The sequence below is a fragment of the Apteryx rowi genome, unplaced genomic scaffold (assembly GCF_003343035.1).
Source record: "Apteryx rowi isolate R43461 unplaced genomic scaffold, aptRow1 scaffold_264, whole genome shotgun sequence".
NCBI classification, from domain to species: Eukaryota; Metazoa; Chordata; class Aves; order Apterygiformes; family Apterygidae; genus Apteryx; species Apteryx rowi.
The window spans coordinates 1,126,799-1,150,970 of record NW_020449019.1 but is presented as its reverse complement, the minus strand read 5'-3'; the positions used below and the strand labels follow the sequence as shown (position 1 = coordinate 1,150,970).

The following is a 24,172-nucleotide window of genomic DNA, read 5'->3' as shown; positions in this document are numbered from 1 at the left end:
CACCGAGCGGAGTCCCCCACACACACCACCAGGGCTCCCCCTGCCCCCACTTAAGGGCCCGTCCCCGCCTCAGCTTGAGCGGCAGCCCCGCGAGCCAATGAGATCACCGCTCCCCGGCGGCACGGCCCAATGAGGCGAGCGGGCCGGCCGCGGTCAGCACGGCCGTTCGCACCCTACCTCGGCGCGGCGGCCGCTTCCCGCCGGGCGCGCGCAACGCCTGGGCGCGGCGTGGGGGCGGTGCCTCCCTACGCCCCCGCGGAGGAGGGAGAGGTGCGGGCCCGCCACGGGGCGTGGCCTCGAGGAGCCCCGCCCCTACCGGCACAAACAGAGCCAGATGGCGACCAGTAGAGCTTTATTGGCAGGCCCCGGCCCCGCCCCCGCCGCTGCAGGGCCCCGCCCCCGCCGCGGCGGCCTGGCCACCCCGTGCCCGGGCTCGGACCTCGGCGGCGCTGCACCCGGCCCGGCCGCCCCCGGCCTGAGCTGGGAGTGCGGCGGCGCCGCGCACCCTGGCCTGGCTCTCCCGCTTCGTGCCCCCGCCTCAGTCACTGTCATCGCTGTCGCTCCCGGTTGCCGCTTCCTGCGCCGCCTCCGGCTCCTCGCGCAGATCCGCAAAGAAGTCCTCGCCGCCGCCCGCAGCCTTGCTGCTCAGGGCCTTCAGCGGCCCCCCCTTCTTCTTCTTCTTCCGGTAGTCGTCCACCACAATGGAGCCCAGGGAGGAGATGTCCCAGAACTTCACCTTCTGGTCGTGGGCACAGCTGGCCAGGAGCTGCCCCCCAGGGGCCATGGCCAGCTGCTCAATGGGCTCCCCCGTGTGCTGCCCAACGCAGCCCAGCACCCGGTTTGGCAAGACATTCACTGCCCTGGAGACAAGATGAACGACACCTGAGCGAGGACCTTCCTGGGGCAACCATGACCTCATCCAGGCCATAAGCCCATCCCCGTGGCATCAGGTCAGACACATGCCTCCCAGGTGCCAGGGCAACCTTTGCTCGCCATCCTCCTTTTCCATCTTCCTCACTCCCACCCAAGGCCACTCTTGTCCCGTATGCTTCCCAGAGCCTCCCCCTGTCCCAGCCCAGACCCAGAGCACTCTGACCTGATGACACCATCAAGGGACCCTGTGCACACGATGTTCTCCGTGATGGGGACCATGCAGTCGATGGACTCGGCCCTCAGAGCGAAGCGGTCACTGGTGGCCCCAAAGCCATCCCAGTTGAAGAGGTAGATTGTCCCCTCGCTGGAGCCACAAGCCACTTTCTTCCCCCTCTGAGCAAGGTGGAGGAATGTAAGATGGAAGCAAGAAAAGAAGCCTGGGGACATGGAGAGCAAGCCATGGGGCTGTGGCCCTTGCTCCACAGCAGGGCCCAGCACCTACCTTCAGGAGCACAACAGATGTCAGGTCCCCGTTCTGCGGCTCTGAGAGCAGCTCAAAGCGACGCCTCTTGATGTTGAAGACGCCCAGGGTGCCATCACCACTGCAGGAGACAGAACAGGCCCATCATGGGTGCAGGATCCCAGGGCAGGGTGCAGACAGCAGGAGCCCTGGTCACAGGGGAATGTGCTACATGAGCGCAGGGAGCTGATCCGGGCACTGAGGAGCCCCGCAGTACCTGGCAGTCAGCAGGAGCTTCCCGTTACCGTCCACAGCCATAGCGCTGATGTATTCCTCGTGCTGCCGGGCCTCCAGGACTGTGGCTCCCTTACGCAGGTCCCACACCTTCAGCGCACCACCATCATCCCCCGTGGCAAAGACGTGATCGTTGATAGGCAGGACGCAATTGAGGGCCGAGCTGTGGAGACCCCAGCCCCACACCAACACAGTCACAGCACAGGCTCTTCTCCCAGCCACTAGCAAACGGAGCCCAAAGCACTGGGGCTGATTCTTCAGCCTCCGCCTGCCCGGCCCCAGGCTCGTGGCCCAGCACAGGAGGGAAGGAGAATGGGGTGTCAGGGTACCTCAGATGAGCCATCCCCTCCCCGGGGGATGTCCAGACTGTGGTGGCCCGCGCACACGTACCTGTGAGCCTTGGAGAACCGTGTCTCCAGCCGGCCGTCCTCCACCGTCAGGATGTGGATAGACTTATCCTTGGACACCGTGAAGAGCTCTGGAGAGCGGTGTCAGCACCGAGGGCACTGCTGTCACCCGGGGTGGGTGCGTGGGTCCCCTTGGCCCTTCGGGGACGTGCCCTGGGCTCCTGCCCTGCCTGCCAGCGTCCCGGCCGAGGCATCCAGCAGCCAAAGCGCCCAGCCGCCCCGCGTGGCCGCGCACTCACTCTGCCCGTCGAGGGAAAAGGCCACATCCCGGCAGGACTTCAGGTGGTGCCCCGAAGACCAGAGCTCCCGGTTCTCCCCCTCCACGCAGGAGTACGCGTACCTGCAAGCACCGGCTCAGGCTCGGGAGGGCCCGGGCCCCCCTCGGGGGAGCCGCCGCCCGGGCCCCGCGGAGGCCCTGCCCCGCCACAAGGCCCCGCCGCGGCCGCGGAGGGCCCCGACGGGCGGCCCCGCTCACAGGTACACGTCGCCGTCCACGTCCCCCGCCGCCAGCACGGCCCGGGCCGGGTGCAGGGCGATGGCGTTGGCCGCCGCCTCGAGGAGGATGTCCTCAGGGGTGTCCCGCAGCCGCGGCTCCCTCCCCGCCTCCTCCTCCTCCTCTTCCTCCTCCGCCTCGTCGCCGGCCGAGCACACCTGGGGCAGAGCGGCGCGGTGAGCCCGCGGCCGCCGCCGGCCCCGCCGCCCTCCCCCACCCTCCCCGACGCGCTCACCGCGCCGGGCGCCGCCATGCCGCCACAGCAGCCACGCGCCGCGCTGTGCGCAGGCGCGCGCTCCCCCGCTCATTTGCATGCCCCGCCTTATCATTTGCATACAATCCCGGCCGCTCGTTCTCTGCGAGCGGGCGCTTCCCCGGGGCCTCGACAGCCCCACCCACCGCCCGCATAACGTCACAGGCTCATTTGCATGGGGCCACGTTCGAGGCTCTTAGCATAGCGCGCCGCAAGGGCTCCCGGGCCGGCTATAGCCCAGCGGTTCCTTCGGCTGATTGCGTTTCCCTCGCACTCGCCCCGCCAGGGGTTCGAACCCGCGGGCACCCCTGGCCCTTTTGTCGGATGCCACTCCGTATTTTAATTTGTTAATTCACCCGGCTTTTTAATATATTCTTTCTTAATTACTCGTTTGCACACTAGGCTCCCGCTGCCCTGCTCATGAGCCCAGAGAGCGTCCCTGGCAGCACCTTGCTTTGCACCCTCCAGGAGCGCTGGGGCAGCCAGACAAGCCCAGAAACACCCTGGCAGTGGCCTCTTCTGCAGCCACCCCCAGGAGCCCCGTGTCCCAGGGGAAGAGAGCAGCCGGGGCCTGGTGGTAACCGATGGCCAGGACAGCCCTGGTGGGAGTTCAGCCCCTTTCAAAGGCTCAGCTGCACCCAAAGGTGCTGCCCAGCACCCCATCCGACCCCCCAGGAGCCATCGGCAATGTCCCTACCTTTGCCCTTAGGGACTATTCCAGCTCCCTGCAGGTTGCGCACGGTGGTGACAAGCTTTGCCTCGTGGTGACTGCATCCCCAAGCTCTCTGCTATGCCAGTCCCATCACATCCACCACGCAGCAGGTCCCCAGGCCAGGCCGGCCAGTGAGCCCTGGCACCCCCCCTGCCTCTGAAACAGGGAGATAGGCTGTGTGCACACTGAGCCACAGCGCCAGGAAGCAGAGACCAGCTCTGTGGCTGGGGTGGTGCAGCTCAGGGATATGTGCTGCTCCCCCACTAGGTACAGTCCCACCACCAGCCATTTGGGCAGCTTGAACAAATTTTACACAGGGGAAGGAGCATGACTCCATGGTGTGCTCCCCCCAGCACCCAATTTCTTTCCCATGCACCAAGGCACTGATAACACAGCTGTCTGGGGGGTATTCTGGTAGGCTCAGCAGCTGATTTTCTCCAGTTGTAGCTCAAACACACCGTTAGAATAGCATTTACTATTTCTCCAGGCACTAAGACAGCCTTAATGTGCTCTAACCCTTACTGGTTGCACACAGGTTCTCGCAGCCAGGTAGTACCCCAGCACTCCACATTTCATAAAAAGGGTAAAAGGAAGATGTAATTCCTTCCTAACTTGTTATCAACGTCTCTGCAGGCACAGCAGCATTACTGTTATAAGCTTAACTGCAATTCATTTCAGGTTCCAACATCTGAGATGCTCCAGCCTGGGTCAAGCCTCTGTCCCTGCTATATTTGCTGGGCAGCAGACAGCGAGCCCACCCCTGTCCCAGACAGATCCCATGAAGGATGTCCTTATCTGGGACAAGGGAGCAGAGGTTGTTCTGCCATGCCAAGGGTAGCAGAACCAGGCAGCAGCAGGCTGTAGCCCCAGGTGCACAGTCACTACCAGGAGAGGACATGAGGAGACTGGCACAGCCCTCCTGGGGGAGGGAAAGAGCTCACGCTGCTCTCAGTTCATCCAGGCACCCTCTCTCTGCCCACCCCCCCACACCCAGACATTCCCTCAAAGTTAGTGCAATTTTATTGCAGCTACAAGGGTTACAAATCACAGGCTGCAGAGCCAGCTCCAGAGTGGGGAGAGCCTGGGCACACAGCCCCACAGCACAAGGTCAGGCAGCACACATCACCCCAGCCTGGAGCAGAAAGGAGATTGCTCAGGGGCCAAGGAGAGGGAGAATCCAGCCTGCAGCATGCCAGCGAGCTCTAGGAACACAGCATCTAGTGGGCTGGGGCTCCAGGAGCTGGAGGACGAGATGTGGAATCACAGCCAGGGCATCAGTACTTGGGCCTTTTCACCTCAACCCTGAAACGAGATGTGGGAGTGATGCTGGTGAGAAGGACGTGGGGCAGACAGCTCAATCCCCCTCCCTCCCAGGGCTCAGCACTGGAGCCCAGAGTTTCACCTCACAGCAGAGTGCTGGGGCTCAAACAGTTCCTGGCTGCACCCAGCCAGACAGCGCACAGCTGACTGCCTGGTCAAGGAAGAGCCCAAACAGGGACCTCAGCTGTCAGGGCTGCTCAGCACCCACCCCCAGTCAGGGACAGAGGTGCCCTGCAAGCACTGCAGAAGCACCCTGGAGAGGCTGAACATACTCCACTGTCTCTCCAGCCTCACTGATGAGAGCTGGCAGGGAGAGCAGGAGTCCCTGCCCCCTCCAGCCCCAGGGAGAGGTAGCAGGAGGCAGCCATGCTCTCCACCCTGAAGGACGCAGGCCCCAGAGCTGCCCAGTTACTGAGCTAACAGCAGAGGCGATTATACTAACCCATCAGCCTCCAGCTTCTTTCTCTTCTCAATGATCTGCAGAGAAAACACAAGCTCTTGTTACCCTGAGGGTAGATGGCTGCCTGCAACAGCACAAGGGCAACTCTCTTCTGCAAGGGCAAGGCACCCTCCAGGGAAAAACAGGGTGGAGCTCAGGTCTTGCAGCAGAGGGCTAAAGCCAGCTGAGGCAAGGGGAAGCTGTGCCACAAGCTGCCCAAAGCCTAGAAAAGCCTGGCTTGTTCCCTCTTTGCTCCATCCGGGCCAGCAAGGCACACCATGTTTTCTTAGCGTCTGTTCTTGCTTGCTCCTAGACCATCCTATCCCATTGGGCTGTTCATGGCCAGCTCATCCTGTCATGACACCGTCCCCGCAGAGCTCCCAGCACTGCCAGCTGGGGAACAGGGAGCCAGTAACATGCCTGGTCCCCTCCAAGCCCATTCAGATAGCTCAGAGCTGCCAGCTTTGGAAGCATTCATCTGCTGCAGAGCCCTGAGGGCCCTGAGCAAAGCCACGCTGGATCAGGGCTGCTCCCAGGGTAAGAGCTGCAAAAGGAGAACCTGAAGCTGTGGATACCTCCTTGTTCCTGAAGCCCCAAGTATTTGGGTCTGGCTGATGATCTGGTAAGGAGCAGACCCAGCTTCTGGAAAGAGCCAGACTTGCTGCACATCAGCAATGCCTGGCTGCAGTGAGTGCAGAGCTGGGGTGGGAACTCTCCTGACCCCAGGATATGCTAGCAGTCCCTGACCCAGGCAGACAGCACCCCAGCTCCAGGCACTCACCGCACTGATCTTCTTCCACTGCCGGTCCAGCTCTGCCTTGTCGTTTGTCTCCTTGAAGCGACGGGTTTTGCGTCCCTCAGACATCTTGATTCCGTACTGGAACGCCGCTCTGGGGAAGGAGTGAGATAGAGAGCTCAGCACTCAGAGCAGATGCACTGGGCTGACAGTGGAACGGACACTTAGGTCTGCTCCAGTTACAGGCCTGCTCTCCACAGGGCTGGCTTGGATCCCTGAAAGCAGCGGCTGGGCTGAAGTCCCAAAGGGAGATACTAAAAGCAAAGACAAGCCACCAGGCACCAGACTTGGAGGATCTTCCTCTAGCCCTTACCAGGGGATCTCCTCCTTGATTTAAGCCCCCCCCAGGCATGGGTTTGACCAGTATTACTGTCCCCACCCAGAACTCTCCTCCAGCTGCATCCAGCCCTTCGCAACTGCTGCACTCACTTGGGCAGAGCCTCTTTGTTGTTCATGTATTCACTGTACTCCTCCTGCGTGTCGAAGTCCCAGCGGCCCAGGGGCCCCTTCTTGTTACCCTGCAGCAAAGAAAAGAGACACTCGGTCCTGCTCCTCAGTCAACGCTGGCCAGGGGTTCTCATGCAGCCAGTGCACCCAGGCAAGACCTCAACCTCCTGTCAGCTCCAGTTCAGTGCTACAAAGAAGGCAGCATTGAACTCTAGCACCAAGCCTGGATTTGGCTCCGAGATCCCTTCCTGAGGGATCCCAAATGGTAGATGCTGTGGAACAGGGAGTTGAGAGACTAGCTCACATCCCAACGGCCCCTCAGTTGGTTGTCAGAAAGCAGCGCGTATTTGCTCCCTGGGACTATAGCGCCTTCACAGACTCAGGCACACAGTGCTTCAGCAAGCCCTGAAACACATTCAGCACCCAGCTCCAGAGCATCCAACCCCTCTGCACAAGCATGTTCCCCTCCTGTGGGCTCCTCTGAGCCTGCACTGATGCCTAGCTCACTGCCTGGTCCTAAAAGCTTGCAAGTGCATACCTGATCCATTTTGCTGTAATCCACCTCTTCATCACTGTCCACAGCCATATCATCCATTCTGCACAAGAAAAGCAAGAAAAGTGCTTGAAGCAGGGTCCTCAGGACACAGATGAGGACCTCACGACCTAGCCACAAAGCTCATGAGGCAGCAAGCTGGTGGGAGCCATCTCTCACAGCCCCAGGCCAAACGCACGCAGTTCCCAGACCAGAGGGAAGTTCCTCCACCTGCAAGCCCTAAAGCTAAACCTGGATCACAAGGGCATCCAAGGTCAAACTGCATATACTCCTAAGATAACTCTGCAGGCTGAAAGCTGCTCTTGTGCTGACTGCTTTGCAGCCAGAGCTCAATGAGGACATCCTTTACCAAGCCCCCTCCACCTCTCCCTGGGGGAGGACTGGCATGGGACTGGGTAAGGGCAGCAGGTTCCAGGTAGCTGTTTCTAGCAGAGAGCTGCTAAGAAAAAAGTCATCTCTACCTGAACCAAGGACCCAGGGAGCATTTTACTAACTAGTTGCACAGGGTGGCAAGGCCCCCAAACAGAGACAGCAAGGAGCAGTGGGGCTGGCGCGTCAGCTCTTGCTGCCAGAGAACAGCAACCCCTCAGTGCATCCCACTCCCACCCCACAGCTTCCCGGGGCTCCCTTACGTGGCAGGGTAGCACTCGGCATAGCTGTTTGACATGCCAAAGAAGTCGCCCAGTTGCTTCTTGTCTTCTGGCTTCTTCAACGTGACACTGGTAAAGGAAAGCAACAGCACGGCAACACCACACAGCCCCACAGCAAAGGGCTGAGCACAGCCAGGCAAAGAGCAATTCTCTCCCACCCCACCACAAGCATATGCTTGCCCCACCACCAGCAACTCGGAGGCTGCAAAATAGGCAGCAAGGTTTGGGTCACATTTCTCCACTACAGCAAAAGGAGCCCTTCTGCACTGAGGAAGGGCGGCCACACAGCTATGCTTACGCAAGTCTTGCCCTCAAAGGAAGCCCAGCCCTGGAGTCAGTCAGGCTGGCACAGATGGTAAAGGATATGTCTCTGTTCCCTCCCAGCCAGCAGCTCCAGCAAACTTCTCGTTGATGGATTTGATGAGCTCCTTGGCTGAGCCAGGTCCTGGGGTAGAGAGGACAGCAGACTGAGTTTTGGTGGGGGAACAGCTCCTCTTGATAAACACGCAGGGCTGACAAGAGCCCCCTTCTGCATGACCAATTCATATAGCTTCCTATGGCAGCCAGGGGCAGCCTGTTACAAGGTACTTGGGATGGATAGTCCTAGGAGGGGACAACAGGCAGCAGGACAGGCTCCATATAAGGTAGAGAAGGAGGAGCTGGGAAAATAACTGAGGAGCAACAAACTCCAGTCTGATGACAGAGTGAGATTAGTGAGGGGCAGTTTTTGCAAGGCTGATCCCAGGAGACCCTGAAACCTCCTTAGTTTACAGCCAGCACAAGGCCTGCTGAGCTGGTCCACTGCCAGGGAAACATCTGCACTCACACTCAGGCAGGCCTGGCACACACCAGCCTGGAGGCACAAGGCTCTTCACTCCAATCCCCATCCCTCAGGGCAGGCAGTGCCCCCTGTCATAGCAGCCCATGGGAACACAGAGAGCTCATGCAGGCTAGAGAGATGGAGCTAAGCAGCTGTCCTGCAGCCTGCAATCCCACCCGGCCTCGCTCAAACATCCGTCCTCACAACTTGACTCACCTTTGTCGATGTCTGTGGGCTGGAAAGAAAAGGAAGAGATATAGTGTTACCTGGGAGAGCTGGAAGCAGGCAAGTGACAGTGCTGCAGGATATGCAGCTTCACCTTAGACTGTCCGTAGCAAGTGTGTGCATGCAGGACCAAGCCATAAAGGTCACCAGCTTGCTCCAGTCCTGCCTTACTGCTGAAGAGGACAATTGCCCAGCCACCCACCAGCCCCTGGCTCTGTGAGACAGAGCTCAGCAAGAGCAGAACACAGGCGCACGTGATGACATGACCAGGGAGACACCCAAAGCCACCAGAGTAACCACACTAACCCCACAGCTGCACTCCCCAAAGGGCAGAGATCAGGTGGGGAAAGTCCATGCTTCATAAGCAGGGACTCACCTCATCATCAGCTTTAGGCTTCTCAAAGTAGCTGTGCCTCTTCTTTTCCTCCTCCCGCTCCCGGTCACGCTCTCTCTCGCGGTCACGTTCCCGGTCCCTCTCACGCTCCCTGTCCCGGTCACGTTCCCGGTCCCTGTCGCGCTCTCTCTCACGGTACCTTTCCCGCTCCTTCTCTCGTGGCATCTTCGCAGTGGAGGGTACGTAATCCCCAATGTCTTCAAAGATGCTAGAAGTGGAAAAGAACCCCCAATTATGAATGGTGCAACAGGAGAGGCCACAGCCACCTCCCCTTGAACTGGAACCTAACAAAGAAGCATGCAGCACTATCAGATAGTTAAGGATGCCCACTGGCTTCCATATCTRTCCAAGGTATCACTGCATCTCTGCTTTCTCCTATTGCCTGGACTTGCTTCCTGTGGACCAGGACAACACAAAGCCCTTGCATACCTCAAATCTGAACTAAAACCAGGGCTTGCCCCCAGCCTGGGCCGCCATGTCCTAAAAACAACTCAAAGAACTGACATCTGAAGAGGCATCTTGCTCCAGATGCCCTAAATCCAGCCTTCTCCCAACCCAAAGAGACATTCCAAAGAGCAGAAAGCTATGACCTAACAGCCCTAGCGGAGTCACTTACTTCATATCAGCTTCAGGGGGTTTCTTCTCATCCAGCTTCCCTGCAAAGACACAGCAGCAGTCAGAGGCAGGTCATTCTGCACCTGACCCATACCACTTCCCTGTCCCCACGCTGGTTCCCAAGCCCCTACAATAGCAGGCCTGGAGGATGTCCTCATGAGTTCCTCTGAGGTTCCCATGTCATATCCGACCCCCTGAGCAAGCCATCATGCCTCTCCCTGACAAGGGGCATTTCTCCAAGGAACTGTGACTTAACTACAGAGAAGAAAGCAGCTGCAACTCTTGCAGCTGTATGTTCCCAGCAGCCAGTCCCTCGTGGTCCCAGCACAGAGCAGCCCACCTTCACGACTCGGGAACTATAGGAAGTTACTGTCCTCCAAGTCCACTGCCTCATGGTGCAGGGGAGTATCACACCACCAAAATACATCTCATTCTTTCGAAGTGTGCTTCAAGTTTAAAGTCCTGCTGTTGGCTCACTTGAGCTCCTACCTTTGTCTTTCTTCTTGAGCTTCTTGTTGCGGGTCCCTTGCCTGAGATAGGAGAGGATCTGTGTCAATTTGCTGATGACGATATCATTTGTGGTCAGAGTAGTTTGCGCCTGAAAGAGAAATCCAAGCAAGCAGCTGATTCTCTAGCCAGGCAGCCCCTCTTGCCAGGCCCGGCCCTGGCCAATTCAAACCAAAGTAGTCAGGAAACCTGGATGCTAGCTGGGTACCTCCATGGTGGGGCAGTCAGCCTTGCTCCGGATCAGCGTGGTTGGGATATCAGTATCAGCATACTCATCATCCAGATCCACCACGTAGGCCATCCTCCCTGGCAGGAACAGCTCGTTCCGTTCATAGGCTTTGCTCTTGAACAGAATGCGGTAGATGTTCCGCCCTGGGGGGAAGGAAATGTGTGGGAGAGTCACTCTTGAGAGAGTGGACAGTCCCACGCTGAGGCATCCATAGCTGATCAGAGATCTCATAACCACCTGCTAGGAGAGATGCTTCCTCCAGCCCTCAGAATCAGAATTTCTACTTGATGAAGACGTTCCTGTTTGCCAGACCCTCCCATCCCACGAGTTAAGACTTTCATTCCTCCATCCACCCTTCAAGACTTCTCCCACCCTTCATGGCACAACCCATGTAAGGTGGTGAGCAGACACATGCACACAGTCTTACCCAACCGAGTCTTGAATTCAATTTTGTTTTCAGGATCTTCATCTTTCCTGAAAAGAAAGAGAAGCATTACAGTAAGTGTTTGTATGCCTCCTCCTCCTCCTCTCTGCTGGGGCTGCTGCACTCAGGAGCAGAGCACCCTTAACCACTTACTTGGTTTCCTTTTGGGGCTTCTCCATCATTTCCTCCTCTTCTTTCTCTTTGCTGGCAATCTCAGCTCGTACCTGGCCACAAAGCAAATCCATGCATTATGGACCAATCCACGACACAGCTGCTCATCTGAACCAGCAAGAGTTCTTCCACCAGATCCCCAACCCCTCTTAAACCTCTCCCAAAAAGAGGGAGCTATTCCAGGAGCACACTGACAACACTGGACTGAAGAGTTTGTAAGCAGCGACTACTACCTTCTCCCCACCCTCTGCCGCTAGAAGAGAAGAGGAGAGAACCAGGGAATACAAGTGAAACTGCCAAGTCAAGTGCTGCCCGGAGCGACATGGTGCTATCTGTGCTCACCTTCTGCAGCAGCGCAAAATCCAGACCCTTCACCAAGTGAGTGTGCTCCATGTCACCACCCAAGAACTTGGACTCCTGGATCAACTGTCTCCTCTTTTCCGCAGCTGATTTATCCCTGTGCAACAAGAATAGGGCCAGTTATGATAGAGTCACTCTGGAGCAGACCAGCAAGACAAGGCCTGGCTACAGGCTCACGTACGCCTCTGCAGTGGGCCCCACAGCTCTGTAGTTCGCAGTTGTGCTGATCAGCTCTGTTTCCTCGTAGTCCTTGTTGACACCATCTCTCCTCTCCTTGGCTCGATCCCTGTACTTCTCAGCCAGCTCCCTCTCACGCTCTATCTCCTGCTGGCGCAGCTTTGCATAGTAGCTGGGGTTGGAGACACAGCTCAGTGTTAGAGTTACAGGGTTACACTTATAACACTTGGCCAGCTGACACAGCTCCCAAGGCGCCCCCCCCCCCCACACCTTTCCTGCTCCCTACCCCTTCCCCAAACATGTGCTAAAACACCAAGGGACACAACATGCTTTGAAAATACTAGACAAGACAAAACTGTTGTACAGGCTCACTGGAGAGGAGCTGAGCCCCTTCCAAAGGGAAAAACCCCAAGTATAGTCCTGCTGCATAGGTGTGCACCAAGGGAAATGCTCACTAGTGCAGATGCCCCAGTGCTGTCCAGATCTGCCAGTCACCTGCAGAACTCTCTCCCACTTCTTCTGGCAGAGAAGCTTCACCCTCACCCTGCTGTCACCCTTCCACATCCATTCCCACAAGCAGCGGCAGTCACTCAATCTAAACCCTTCTCACTCTACTTAGCTCCTTTGCTCTTGCTCCAAAGTCCCAAAATAATCCGGGCCATTTAGGGTCCTCTGGCAGCCCAAGCTGCTGAAGAATTGCTTCCATAGGAAGGAAATGACATGGGAAGATATCTCTTGATGCATCACTTCCCCATTTACCTTTTCTTCTTCCTTCTGCGAGCAGCCGGATCTTCGTCCTCGTTGTACTCCCGGGGCATCCTGGAGAAGGGTGAGAAACCACACACATCATAAGCTGCACAGACTCACACCAACAAAGGCAGCTAGACAGAACAGTAACTCAGGCACAACACGGCACTGAGATACCCAAAAGCTTTTACAGAGTGAAAAACCAAAGCTGCCTCTTAAGACCCTTCATGTAGAGTGGATTTTGCACATTTTTTTAAAACCTATCATTCACAATAGTTCTGAGCAACTTATTTATCCAATTAACTCCAATAACACATACACAGTTTCTACRGACCTGAGCACAAAGCAAGGCCAAAGTCTGCTCCTTGGGCCCTGCCTGCACACTCATTAGCACAGGCCTTTAAATACCCCACTATAGAGTGCAGGCTGAGAAAATCAGATAGAAACAGAGTCTTCAAGGGAGAAAGGCCATGCTCTGTCCCACAGCTACGTGAAACACACTCTACTCACTCATGGTGGCGAGATTTGGACGGTGGCGCAGATGTTGGCGCAGCCCGCGGGGTCATAAGAAGCTTTCTGAAGTCTTCATTGGTCAGCTTAGATCTGTAAAGAAGACATAGAAAAAGTAACAATCATCTCCCAAAGAAAGATCAGCCTGAGGGATGGGTACCGCGGAGCCTGAGGGCATCCCGTGCGACAGGACTGAACACAAGGCAGCCGTGGAGGGAACCTGGGGGCTGCACTAGATGGGTTGCTCAGCCTCCAGATATGGGAGTCAGCATTGTGACCCTGAGGCCAGCGGTCCTGGCTCGATCCCGCCCCGCCAACCGGGTGCTGTGCTCACTGGTGGAAGGAGTGCGCGTCATCCACATCGTGGCCATCGGGGGCCAGGGGGTTGGAGAACGGCTCACCTGGGGGACGGGAAGAAACAGAGCGCTCAGAGCCGCCCCCCCGCTCCTGCCCCCACCACCCTCCCAGCCGGGCCCTGCCCGCAGGCAGGGAGGGGGACAGCACTCACCCCGCTCGCCTACGGGCACACACCACCGCTGCCCCGGGACAGGCTGGCAGGGGAGCGCGGGGCCCGGTATCACCCCCTCAGGAGCCCCTGCCCCGTGGGCTCCGTGCCACGGGACGGCCCCACGCCCCTCCTCCCCCCCCCCCGCCGGCGGGGGCTGCCTCCACCCGGCGGCGGGGCCCAGCGCCCCGACACCCCGGCGGGCCCCGACACCCCGGCGGGCCCCGACACCCGGGCTGCTCCCGCGCTCCCCCCCACCCCCAGGAGCGCCGCGGTGCCCCGGGAGCCGCCGCCGCCCCCACTCACTGTCCCGCTCCGGCATCTCGGCCCGCTCCGCACAACAACCCCACACCGGAAGCGCCGCTCGCCCTCCCAGCACACCCCGCGTCCCGCCCTTCCGCCCGTGCGCCGAGCCCTCCCCCTCCCGCATTGGCCAGCCGCGGAACCAGGTCCTCTGCGATTGGCGGGCGCCGAAGCCCCGCCCGCTGCCGTCGCTAAGGGAGGCCCGGAAGGAAGATGGCGGCGGCGGCTGTGAGGGGCATCGGGGGCGGCCTGGGCCGGAGCCTGCGGGAGCTCCGCATCCACCTGTGCCAGCGCTCCCCGGGCAGCCGCGGCGTCAGGTGCGGGCCGGCTGCCGGGCGGCGCTGTGCCCGGGCCGGGGGGAGACGGTGCTCGGCGCTGTACGCCAGCGTAGAGGCTGGGACGCAGCCCCGTGTCGCAGCTGCGTGAAGCCCCAGCTCGCTGGCGGAGGCTCCCCGGGTCCCGGGCGCGCTGTTGAAGCGGCTCTGGGGAGGGGGCTTGGCCGTGCTCCTCCTGCCCCGGGAATCAGACACCCCTCTCTTCCCAGGGACTTCATTGAGCAACACTACGTGACCCTGAAGAAGGCAAACCCGGATTTCCCCATCCTCATTCGCGAATGCTCCGAGGTGCAGCCCAAACTGTGGGCTCGATACGGTAAGTGGGGCAAGAATTATCACTAATTGGCAAGATTCAAGATTTCTTAATGGCATGCTTATCTGTGTGCATTATGGCTGTGTAACCTGGTGGGAGGCACAAAACAGACCCGCTCACTAGGAGGTGTTTGCCAGCTTGTGTCTGTTGTCTCCTACCACCATAAGATGCCTATGCAAAAAAATGTTTTCTGCTTTTTTCTTTCTGGTTTCACTGTATCAGCAGTGTTTTACTGAAGTGTTTGTGAGGATCTGGATGCGTGTGGGTTGAAAGCTCCCAGGTTGCTTTGGGGACGTCACTGCAGCCTCTGGTCAGCTGCATTAAGAGTTAACAAGAAGAGGCAAGCAAGCATGGCACGCTGCATTGGCTAAGGGAGAAACTGAATCACAGGGTAAAGGGAAGGTGGAAGCAGTAACTTGGGCACAGCAAGGCACACTGGAGAGCGCTGGGTGATAAAGGAGGATGGTGGCGGCCAGGGCTGTGGCTCCAGTGACACTGGCCGAAGCCCTGGCAAACCTAAATCAGGGCTTTGGCTGGCCCTTCCAGTAGAAAACGAACAAGGCACCTACTCCCTCTCTCACCTTCTGTCTCTCCTACAGAGTTCGGCAAGGAGAGAAGCGTGCCGCTGAATAACCTAAGTGTGGATGAAGTAGCCAAGGCCTTAGAGAACATTGTGAAAACCAAGGTCTGAAGACGGACAGTAAATCTGCACATGCTGAAGACTTTTTTGATGAGCTTTAATGTTAAACATGTTTATCATTAAGTTATTAATCACATAAAAGCATATGCTCACCCTGAGCTTTGTGTGTTGGGCTTAAAGCTGCAGTGACAAAAGGAGACACTGGAGTAAGCCAGCACATCCAGCAGGGTTTATACACCATCTTCCCAGAAACGAGAGCCTTTCTGCACTGGTTGCAGCACAGCTCTGCCCTGGCCACACATGGCGAGGCATGGAGGAGTGGGCCGGACTTGGTTCCGGCTAGGTGACTGTAAGGACCTTCGGGAGAGGGAGCAGAGAACAGCTGTACTTTGCCAAGGACCCTCATCTGGGACCAACAGCCTTGCGCTGGGGCTTACAGCTGGCTGTTAGACCTCTAACCATCCCTAGGTCGGCGGTGCGTGAAAGCAGAGCACACTGTGAACGGTTTATTCCTCCTTGTGGCACAAGGGCAGGTGGAGGGAAGGGAGACAGCATCACCTAGGAGAGAGCAGGCAATGCAGCGTGCGTGGTACTGACAGCAGAGGCTCCCGCTGGCTGCGAGGCCATGTCCAGCAGTGCTCGCACCCGTTCCTGGAGTTCTGGGGTGCTCCGATGCTGCTCAAGGGCCCGCTGCCCTCCTTGACTGACGAAGTCAACAGCAGCCTGTGTGAGGAGAGAGGGGTAAGAGCTGGCTGCCTCCTGAGAGCTAAGGCAGCTGAGTAGCGACTACAGTTGCTCCTATCCGTCCTGGCCCCACAACTGCCATCGTACACCCCAGGGAGCAGGGCTGGAAAATTCGCCAGAGCCCTACCAGACACCAAAGCCCAGTCAGGTAAATATAGCCGCCCAGATCATTTTAAGCACAGAACTGTGCTTAAACCCTGCACGCTGAACACCTGCAGTCAGTCCCAAGAGCTCTGCGCAGAAACAGGCCTCAGTACCTGGGCTTCTTGCACCCTCTGAGAAGGGGGAACCATTAGCCCATTTTTCCATAGTAGCCCCAAGCTGGGTCTGCCCAGACAGGAGAGTAGGCTGAGGCTGTGGAGAGTTGTAATGGAAATACTACAATTGGTCTGAACGAAGCATCAATGGAAGCGTGTGTGAAAGCAGTGGAAGAAACAGCAGAGCAAGGGTTCAAAGGCAGCCTGTATTACTGTCAGTTGTGTTCCTGATTATCAATAAACCAGAGGAACGTGTTTACATGAAGCCCTGAAAGACTACAGCTGTATCACAGACAACTTGGCAGTGGAAATTCATCTGCTTGACAGCAGGAGGATAGCAAAAAGGGCCCAGCAACAAGGCACGTGCCCTTCTTCTCCCACTTAGCCTGATAGAATGAGGAAAAACAGATGCTAGACAGCAGGCTGGCCTGGAGCATATGGAGCCTGAAGTAAGCACAACTGAAGCAAAACCCCACAATAACCAGCAACTCCTTAAGGGTACAAACAACCTGCCCAAAAAAACACTTTGTCCCTGTCAGTCAAGAGGAACCCCAGAGACATGACAAGGACTTCTGCCTGCTGTGTCACACAGCTGACCCTGGTCCCTCCTCAGGCACAGGTCTGTGTGCTGAGGCGTGCAGGGGCAAGAGTTGGAGTGGGTGAGACCAGCTTTATTTAAATAACCATTCTCATCCCCTGCCATAAGATCTCATGCTGAGCTCTGTGGTGTGAATCCTGCAGCCCTACCTCTGGCCAGTGCAGGAAGAGGAGGTGCAGCAGCTCGAGACACTGCCCCACCACTTCTGAGTCAGTGAGCGTGAGGGTGCCCAGCAGTGGGGGAATCATAGCCTGCCGGTGCAGCTCCTGGCAGTAGGCCGGCCCCTTCTCCGCTATATTGCACAGCACGGTCAGGACCTGGGGGGAGAAGCTGTGACAGTGACCAACCAAAACTCCATTAACGGACAAGGGATTTCTGACAGACTTTGGAGGGCTGCAACCAACCATGCCCTCCCTGAAGGTCAGGCAAGTCATGTTTCCCCAGCTCCATATGCCCACTGATGCCAGCTGGTTTTTGAATGCTCTTTAAAAGCCTTCCTCATCTTCACCGTGCTGGGGCACTGTTCATCCACCCGCCCTGCTCTGGTTTGACTTGGCAGGATCCCTCCCCCAGCAGTCAAGGCCAGACCACCGCTGGTAGAGCATCCTCCAAGAGGAAGGCACTGGGGTCTTCCAAAAGCAGCAGGCAGCAGCTTCCCTCAACCCACTCCAGGTATTGGCAGGCCTGGCACCACGCTAGTGTCCGCCTTGGGTTCCTGCAACAACGGTAGTAGGGACAACGGGGGATCCCTCCTCTGCCGGGACAGGCCTCTGTCAAGGGCAAATAGGGAGGCAGTGACTTTAGCGGAGGCAGATGGGGATGCTAACACAACACAGGATTCTCTGCCAAGCTATTATCACTGTTCCAAGCCAACCTCCAACCTGAGCACTGCACATGCAGAATTCATGTTCCTGAAAGCTGAGTGCTTTTTCCCAGATCTGGGGTACAAGACAAGTTCTTACCAACACGCTCACTGTCTGGGAACATGGCAGGAGCTGCAGCAGGGCCGGGAGCAGGTCCAGGGTTAGCACAGCAGAGCAGAAGAAGGGCTCATCCGCTAGGAGGGGTGGAGGACGAACATGTTAACGAAACCAAGGCCTCAGTGCAGGAGGCAGCTGTAGACAAGGGACAGAGATGGTACATGCCAGTTGCGCTTGGCAAACACGAGGTGTGCTCACAGCACATGACGGGCTCACATGGTGCCAGAGGACAGGTGATCCCTGCCCACTACGTCTTACCAAGTTCAAAACCTATCCTGGGGATTGAATCAAGGTGGCAACACACACAAGGGGAAAGACCTGTTCGATTTCGGAGCGTTTCTGCTGTCGCATCTTAGAAGGGAGAATTTTTCCATCCCAGAGGCATTGCCATGTGCTTGACTTCATGCGCCACCTGGCAGTTCCTCCCGCGCTGACTGTGCCAGGGTGTGGTGTGGCTCTGCTGGGAGGCTCTTTGTGCCACGATCTCTGAGTCTGCCATCGATCAGGGCAGGTCCCAGCAGCAGCAACTCTAGCTCTGCTCCTGGCCACACAGGGACACTCACCCGTAAGGTTGTTCAGCAGCCAGAGACACTCCTGCACAATGAATGGGTGCTCCTGGAAGAAGCACTGCAGGATTATGAACAGGGCCACGAGCAGGCGCTCATCCTGGATCTGGACTTCGCAGCCCACCGTCTCCTCTGCAAGCAGGTTGCTAAGGCACCGCAGCACTGGGCAGACGAGCTGTGACAGTGGGAAACGTAATGTCCTAAAGCTGGACTGCATCCCCACAGCAATGCTGAGGAAGGCAGGAGCCCTGCCTAAGTCTTACCAGCTCCAGGCCCTCGGAAGTGCTTTGGGAGATTTTGGAGGCCAGGTCGAGCAAGAGTGAGGCAAGAGCAGGCATAGCCCCCAGTGATAGCAATATCGCGTTGGCTGTATGGCTGCAAAGGGAAGGGACAACATGGTTGCTCTCTGCACCCAGCCCGGAGACTGCAGCCCTTGCCAAACACCTGAACCTGGAATTGCTTCCTGCCCTCCTGAACCACCACAGACTTCATTCCACATTCGAAGAGCAGCTTGTGTCTGGGCAGGTGCTTTTAGAAAGTTTAAAAGCCCATGGAAAATAGATGAAACCTCAAAGTGGCTCTGGAGACAACCACCCTGGCCCTTCTCCGAGTACCCACGTACACTCCTTTCCCCTCTTTCAAGGTTGCTGAAAGACATGTCACCAAAACAGCCAGGCTGAGGCAGACATAGGTTGCTGGCTGCAGCCAGCCTGACCAGGGGACACTGAGTCAGCCCCATAACCTCGAGGACTCAGGGAGCTTGGGGAGGGCACGGCCAGACAAGGGGAGGCAGTGGAGGGGTTTTCAGAGGACTAGGAACAGCCTTGGGTTACTATCAGCAGTATCACCCTGTAAACAAACTCGACAATCCTGCAAATAGTCCATGTGTGCTAAGATGTGGGACTGGACGTGCCCAGCATGAGAGGGAAATTGCTTTCCCAAAGGAAAAGGGCAAGGGGAGGCAGTCCAGGTCAGAGCCCTCACATGGGACCAGATTGGCAGCAACGGGCTCCACGCAGGCCTGTGCTCTGGCCAACGGAGCCTTTGTGCTTCTGCGTTCGGCTGCCCCAGGGGACTCGAAACAAAAGGAAAAGTGCGTTTACCTACAAATGATGTAGTGGAGACACCAGGCAAACTCCACAGCAGCTCCTGTCCCAGACTTGAGGCCGGAGCAAACCAGTCGAAGCATGTGCTGGGGGAGACTGGAGTCCAGAACCAAGCTGGAGGCAGAAGGGCAGAATTAATGGAGCCACAGGCTGGAGCACAAGCAGGACAGACAACTGACAGGCAAAGATCAGCCCCCCCTGCCAGGCAGGGAGCTGCTCTCCCTCGTGCTGTCCAGGCAGGGCCACAGGCTCCCAAAAGCACCTGGAAGAAACTCTCAGCAAAGGGCTACAGACACGGACACTGCTAAGGTGCAGTGCAAGGCAGCTGCAAGCTCTCAGCAGTCACACACTGGCTGCTTATAAGCCATCAATTAATAAATCCAGACTGCTCAGTTCTCTCTGGCATGGAAAATATCATGCCAGGCACTAACATGCCTGTCCATGGCAGGGCCTTGGGGACACTCAGAACACCTTGGCTGGGGTCACATCTTTGGCACTGGGGACTGTCAAGCTGATCTTTTCCCTGCCAGGAAGAACATGGCCAGAGTTTCCCCATTAGCCCAGTCCGCCCACCACTGTCCTTTACCGAAATACCAAGGCTGTCTGCTCAGATGAGGCTGAAGGAACAGAGCCAAGCCCTGCACCCTGATCTGCATAAAATCTCCATAGTTCTGGTGGGCTTCTGCTCTGAACCATTAATATCACTGCGATGTGAGATGCATCATTGTCCCTGGTGTGCAAATACCATGCTAGGCCCCAGGGCCCATCCTGACAGAGGGTAAGAGGCTCAGACTCACGGTACAATCTCTGTGGGGGCTTCCTTGGCTTGGAGCAGCTGTGACAGGACGTAGCCCAGACCTTCCAGCACAGCCTCATGTGGGGACTGCAATTAAAGAGAACGAAGCTAATTCCACAAAACAGACCTACAGGGAACCCCAGGCACCGGCCGCCATGCTGGGGAAAGGGCGATACCTTTATGTAACGCCAAACCCAGCAGCTAAGAGGCACAGTCTCTCCATGCCTGGGGAAGAAGGGGCAACAGCAGGGGCTGGGAGCGATGGAGCCAGCTCAGGCCTTGTGTGAACAGGCCACAGCAGCTGTGTGGCTCTGGACATTCAGATCTGCGAATGACAGCCCTGCTCACCCTGTGCTGGCCTCATCTGCCTGCTGGACCCAAACCACGCAGTGGGGAGAAGCCTGCAGGTCACTGTGTTAGAGACAGTTTATCTGCAAGCCACAGTTATGCATGTGAGAGATTCAGCTGGAGAAGAGCACAAGGCGGTACTCTGACTCCCTAAATTGGTGTGCGGGAGAGTCCATGCGAGCCCCTCGCCTGTGAAGAGACAGCCCTTTGCTGAGCAGTCTCCACACAGCCACAACTGCAGGGAGGGCTGGTAACTCAGTACTGTCAGACAGTGTCTAAAGGGCACAGGGAAAGGCCTCTTTTGGGGCACAACACGGGAAGAGCCTTGGCAGAGCTATTTCACCCACCTGGATGCAGGATGCCAGTGCCGGAATAATGCCCTGAGGCAGAAGCTGTTTCATCACGGCCTCGCTTTCTACTACCAGGTTCCCCAGCGTGTACAAACACAGCTCCTGAAACACACCCGAGAGAGCAGGTCACCCCTCCATGATCCTCAGCAGGACCCCGGCCAGCCTGGGTGCCCAGGGCATGGCAGCCAACAGGACTTTGGGGCCCTGCTTCCTGGGCCATGCTTCCTCAGAGCGGGGCAGAAGCTGTCTCCAGAGGGGCAAACACAAGTGGATGAAACTGGACTCTCTCAGCTAGACTGGCTTCAGTTTATCCTTGTTCTCTTACTCAGGCTGGGACTGGCAGAACATCTGATCATTTCCATTTCAGAGGTTTTCCAGGCCTCTTATTCCCATCACATTTCTTGGACACATTCCAGGGTATCCTCTTGGAGGCTGCCTATGTGCTGCATTAAAATGTGATGATTGTCTTGGAGTTAGTCCCCATCTTGTCCCTTAGCTCCGATCCTGTCTGCTCCTCAGAGAAGCACTGCATGCCAGGCAAGGCTCTCTGCTCCACAGCTCATGCGCGGTTCCTTCCCTAAACTGACCACTCACTTCAAATACTGGCTGAGTGGCACAGCCCTCCCCTCCACCATCAAGGGCTCTGCAGGGATCTCCCGCTGCCTCTGTGCTGCCCATTTGCTGAGCCCAGGCAGTGYTCTCACAGGTCCAGCCCCCACAGGCACTGGCTGACCCAGCTGGTAAAACACACAGGTGCCCCAAAGCTAGTCCAACTGTTCACTCCTTCGCCTGGATCAAACTCCATGGTTTGGAGAGACAAGCACCCTGCTCTTCCTCTCCACCTGGATGAAAGCTGTCTGTATTTTGCTTGACAGGTCAGCCAACAAAGTATCCGTCCTCTCATCTCAGCCTGCAACTGCTCATGTCTTTCAGTAGCTCCTTGCAAGCAATCCAAGGTCTTTTAAACATCTGAAACAACCTGCATCACCTGGTTCTTGGTGCACAGACACCAAGCCCCCAGACCTGATGATAGAGTCCAAGTGCCACAACCCACAGTCCCCCTGAAGATGTAGCTCTGAGCTGGAAAGGGCAGCTGCTCCTGGGGCTGCAGGGAGGAACCCACTGCAAGTGGGACAAACCACTGCAAATGACAGAGCCCAGGATGCAGTTTACCTCATTAAATATATCAGGAGCGTGGCCAGCAGAGCGAGAAATGGGGTTATCCCCTCTGCTTGGCACTGGGGAGGCCACACGGGTGGTGGGCCCAGTCTGGAGCCCCCAGGTCAGGAGAGGTGGAGGCTGCCAGAGTAGCTGGGACATGGGGCAAAGGACTACAAGAAGGGTGGTGGGTGGTGGGCTGGGTTCGCCTGGCCGAGACAAAGCTCGGGAGGATATACATGAGCAGCCAGCAGCCACCTGGAAGGAGGTGCAAACATGATAGGGCTAACTCCTCTTGGTTTTGGGCCAGGACACAGAGAGGGAGGTTTTTCGTGCGTGTGGGTTTCCAAGACTCAGTCAGACAAAGCCACAGCTGCCCTGGGCTAGTGCTGGGGACAGTCCTGCTCTGAGGGGGAGGTTGGACTAGAGACTTCCAGAGGGTCCCTTCCCACCAGCACTTCTGTGTGAGCTCTATTAGGCCAAGGCTGGCCAAAATAGGCCCTACTGAAACCCCACTGCTACCAAAGGAGCATCAGGAGTGAGAGCCCTGGCAAACACAGGCCTGGATCTTACCGTGAACTCAACGCTGTGTCCCGAGAGGTAGGTCAGGAGATAGGAGGTCACCGGCAGACATGCCTCAGCCACAGCAGGGTCGCTGGAGTGGGAGAGCTCATGGAGACAGCGAGCTGCCTCCATCTGCATGTCGGCCAGGCTGCTGGTGAACAGTCCAATGAGCATCCGAACACTGCCATCCAGCCTGGAGGAACCCAAAGGGTGCTGTTACCTCCCGTCTTCCCATCCTCAGCCATGCCCCAACATGTCCATGCAAAGAGGGGGACAAAGGACCACTCTGGGCATAGCCTCAATAACACTGCTTTGGGCCAGCAGCCACAGCATCAGACTTGGGCTGACCTGACAAATTGTTGCTGTGTCTCCTTATTCTGCAGAGCCCAGCGGAGACGGCTCAGCGATCTTTTCCTGTCCTCTGAACCTCTCTGCATGCCTCTGAGCAGTTCCAAAACCTGACAGAAGACAAAGAGACGGGTGAATTTCAAGCAGGGCCAGAGTAAAGATTTCATCCTGTTAACCCCGGAAGCAAAGAAATCCAGGGCACAACTGCAGATGGTCACGACGGATCTTGGCGCTTCTCATGGTAACTGTGTCTCACAGCGACTGAGAAAACACTCCCAACCCCTCCCCAGCCGCACAGGCTCCTCAGCATGCCCGGAGCCTGGGGAAGAGCCCCAGGGATCTCCATCATCATGCAGAAGGTCATGTTCTTCACCTCCTCCTCCGTGAGGGGGTCCGGCACGATCTCCACTCCATCCTGCCTGCCCTCTGCCGTGGGGTCTTCCCGCAGAAGCCGCTTGCTGACCAGCTGCTCCTGCCGCCGGGCCTTCCTGAGAACTGCAATCAGACCGGTCCCCGTTACCACCCGCTTATGGCAGGGCACGTTTCGATCCCACCAAACAGCCTCAGTCTTTTTAATGGGGAGAAGCTGCCGGTTCCTTCTTGTACGAGCTAGGAGGGATGCAGGAGGCAAGGACCAAGTTTGAACCTCGCACCCCACGGGACTTTGAGGCATGGGGCTGGGTGCAGACTGGGAGCTGCATGGCAGTGCACGAGGCCACGGCGGCCAGGCAGAGAGCCAGGAGAGCCTGATGGTGGCACCGGGGCTGCACTGGGAGGGCCCCAGGGCTGGTTTTATGCAGGGCAGACCTCGAAAAACCCGACCTACAGGGAGAGAACTGAGGAAACGGGCCACGTGGATAAAAGAAGGACGTAAAACACCACCCCAAATCTGCAGGGAGCCCTGGGACGCCAACCCGTGGGACCTGCTTGCGCACCTCCCCGGGGATGCACAGCGCCCAGCGGGGAAGCTGGACGGGGCGAGGGTCCCTGGGGACCGCGCGGTCTGTTTCGGTCCTGCCGCGGGGCAGTCGGTGGCTCTCGGTGCCCTGTGTTACCCCAGTGACCCTCCGTCCCCTCCGCCCTCACCCCGGTTTCTCCCCGCTCCCCTTATCACCACTGTCCCCCTTTCACCGGGGACCGACCGGGCGCAACGGGGCGAGACGTGGCCGGCGACGGGGCCTGACCGGCAGCTCCCTCCAGAAGCACCTCCAGGGACCGGATCGTCCCCCCGGTCCCCCGTCACCCCCGGTCCACGGGCCAACCCAGCCCCGGGGCCCCCGGGTCACTCACGGGCCCCACCAGCCCCGGGTGCCCCGGCCGGCCCGGCCCGACGGCTCCAGGGCCCGGCCCTGCGGGGCCGCCCGCCCTGCCCCGCCTCCGCCCGG

General features: G+C 57.9%; 5 protein-coding genes across 15 annotated transcripts in view; 1 reads left to right on the top strand and 4 right to left on the bottom strand.

The window, feature by feature from the left end:
• LOC112967103 (UDP-glucose 6-dehydrogenase-like) overlaps positions 1–197 on the bottom strand; it is a 4,909-nt gene extending 4,712 nt beyond the window's left edge. For both annotated transcript variants that reach the window (XM_026067874.1, XM_026067875.1), the window contains exon 1: positions 178–197. The gene's annotated coding sequence lies outside the window, so the exon portion shown is untranslated. The remainder of the gene's footprint in view (positions 1–177) is intronic.
• Positions 198–414: 217 nt separating this feature from the next.
• Positions 415–4,392, bottom strand: WDR55 (WD repeat domain 55). The gene is made up of 8 exons (XM_026067878.1): positions 2,763–4,392; positions 2,510–2,685; positions 2,274–2,374; positions 2,018–2,105; positions 1,611–1,790; positions 1,376–1,475; positions 1,097–1,266; positions 415–860 (listed from the first exon to the last, which is right to left on the bottom strand). The coding sequence occupies exons 1-8, from the start codon at positions 2,778–2,780 to the stop codon at positions 539–541; spliced, it is 1,155 nt and encodes a 384-aa protein (XP_025923663.1). The 5' UTR covers positions 2,781–4,392; the 3' UTR covers positions 415–538.
• Positions 4,393–4,494: 102 nt separating this feature from the next.
• On the bottom strand, positions 4,495–13,762 carry IK (IK cytokine). 2 transcript variants are annotated; one of them, XM_026067876.1, is made up of 20 exons: positions 13,688–13,762; positions 13,211–13,277; positions 12,877–12,969; positions 12,379–12,438; positions 11,624–11,791; positions 11,425–11,539; positions 11,065–11,135; positions 10,915–10,961; positions 10,467–10,630; positions 10,241–10,349; positions 9,753–9,792; positions 9,119–9,344; positions 8,734–8,752; positions 8,064–8,142; positions 7,680–7,760; positions 7,033–7,090; positions 6,477–6,565; positions 6,033–6,141; positions 5,255–5,289; positions 4,495–4,794 (listed from the first exon to the last, which is right to left on the bottom strand). In XM_026067876.1, exons 1-20 carry the CDS (start codon positions 13,701–13,703, stop codon positions 4,767–4,769), a joined length of 1,674 nt encoding a protein of 557 aa, XP_025923661.1. In that variant the 5' UTR covers positions 13,704–13,762; the 3' UTR covers positions 4,495–4,766. The 2 variants fall into 2 exon arrangements, with proteins under 2 accessions (XP_025923661.1, XP_025923662.1); XM_026067877.1 differs by lacking the exon at positions 5,255–5,289.
• Positions 13,763–13,861: 99 nt separating this feature from the next.
• Positions 13,862–15,130, top strand: NDUFA2 (NADH:ubiquinone oxidoreductase subunit A2). The gene is made up of 3 exons (XM_026067891.1): positions 13,862–14,001; positions 14,229–14,335; positions 14,932–15,130. Exons 1-3 carry the CDS (start codon positions 13,898–13,900, stop codon positions 15,021–15,023), a joined length of 303 nt encoding a protein of 100 aa, XP_025923676.1. The 5' UTR covers positions 13,862–13,897; the 3' UTR covers positions 15,024–15,130.
• TMCO6 (transmembrane and coiled-coil domains 6) lies at positions 15,054–23,482 on the bottom strand. 9 transcript variants are annotated; one of them, XM_026067885.1, is made up of 11 exons: positions 23,161–23,475; positions 22,788–22,897; positions 22,449–22,632; positions 20,715–20,819; positions 20,021–20,106; positions 19,221–19,337; positions 18,381–18,492; positions 18,115–18,292; positions 17,534–17,628; positions 16,721–16,888; positions 15,054–15,695 (listed from the first exon to the last, which is right to left on the bottom strand). In XM_026067885.1, the coding sequence occupies exons 1-11, from the start codon at positions 23,458–23,460 to the stop codon at positions 15,531–15,533; spliced, it is 1,620 nt and encodes a 539-aa protein (XP_025923670.1). In that variant the 5' UTR covers positions 23,461–23,475; the 3' UTR covers positions 15,054–15,530. The 9 variants fall into 9 exon arrangements, 5 of the variants coding, with proteins under 5 accessions (XP_025923670.1, XP_025923672.1, XP_025923674.1 ...); XR_003253855.1 differs by lacking the exon at positions 15,054–15,695 and adding an exon at positions 16,976–17,341 and having other exon boundaries at positions 16,797–16,888; positions 23,161–23,481; XM_026067887.1 differs by lacking the exon at positions 16,721–16,888 and having other exon boundaries at positions 23,161–23,479.
• Between the last annotated feature and the right edge of the window lie 690 nt (positions 23,483–24,172).

What these genes read in the sequence shown, in the direction of transcription:
- TMCO6 (XM_026067885.1), bottom strand. Translation starts at nt 23,460, where the DNA reads ATGCCTCAAAGTCCCGTGGGGTGCGAGGTTCAAACTTGGTCCTTGCCT. An exon ending in ACACAGCAACAATTTGTCAG is followed by an intron (nt 22,633 to 22,787) that starts GTCAGCCCAAGT and finishes GGGTTCCTCCAG; the next exon opens with GCTGGATGGCAGTGTTCGGA. An exon ending in CTTCCGAGGGCCTGGAGCTG is followed by an intron (nt 18,293 to 18,380) that starts GTAAGACTTAGG and finishes CCACTGTCACAG; the next exon opens with CTCGTCTGCCCAGTGCTGCG.
- NDUFA2 (XM_026067891.1), top strand. Translation starts at nt 13,898, where the DNA reads ATGGCGGCGGCGGCTGTGAGGGGCATCGGGGGCGGCCTGGGCCGGAGC. An exon ending in CCGGGCAGCCGCGGCGTCAG is followed by an intron (nt 14,002 to 14,228) that starts GTGCGGGCCGGC and finishes CTCTCTTCCCAG; the next exon opens with GGACTTCATTGAGCAACACT. An exon ending in CAAACTGTGGGCTCGATACG is followed by an intron (nt 14,336 to 14,931) that starts GTAAGTGGGGCA and finishes TCTCTCCTACAG; the next exon opens with AGTTCGGCAAGGAGAGAAGC.
- WDR55 (XM_026067878.1), bottom strand. An exon ending in GTGGACGGCGACGTGTACCT is followed by an intron (nt 2,375 to 2,509) that starts GTGAGCGGGGCC and finishes CGGTGCTTGCAG; the next exon opens with GTACGCGTACTCCTGCGTGG. An exon ending in TCCCTTGATGGTGTCATCAG is followed by an intron (nt 861 to 1,096) that starts GTCAGAGTGCTC and finishes TCTTGTCTCCAG; the next exon opens with GGCAGTGAATGTCTTGCCAA.
- IK (XM_026067876.1), bottom strand. An exon ending in GACGCGCACTCCTTCCACCA is followed by an intron (nt 12,970 to 13,210) that starts GTGAGCACAGCA and finishes TCTTCTTTACAG; the next exon opens with ATCTAAGCTGACCAATGAAG. An exon ending in AAGCCCCAAAAGGAAACCAA is followed by an intron (nt 10,962 to 11,064) that starts GTAAGTGGTTAA and finishes CTTTCTTTTCAG; the next exon opens with GAAAGATGAAGATCCTGAAA.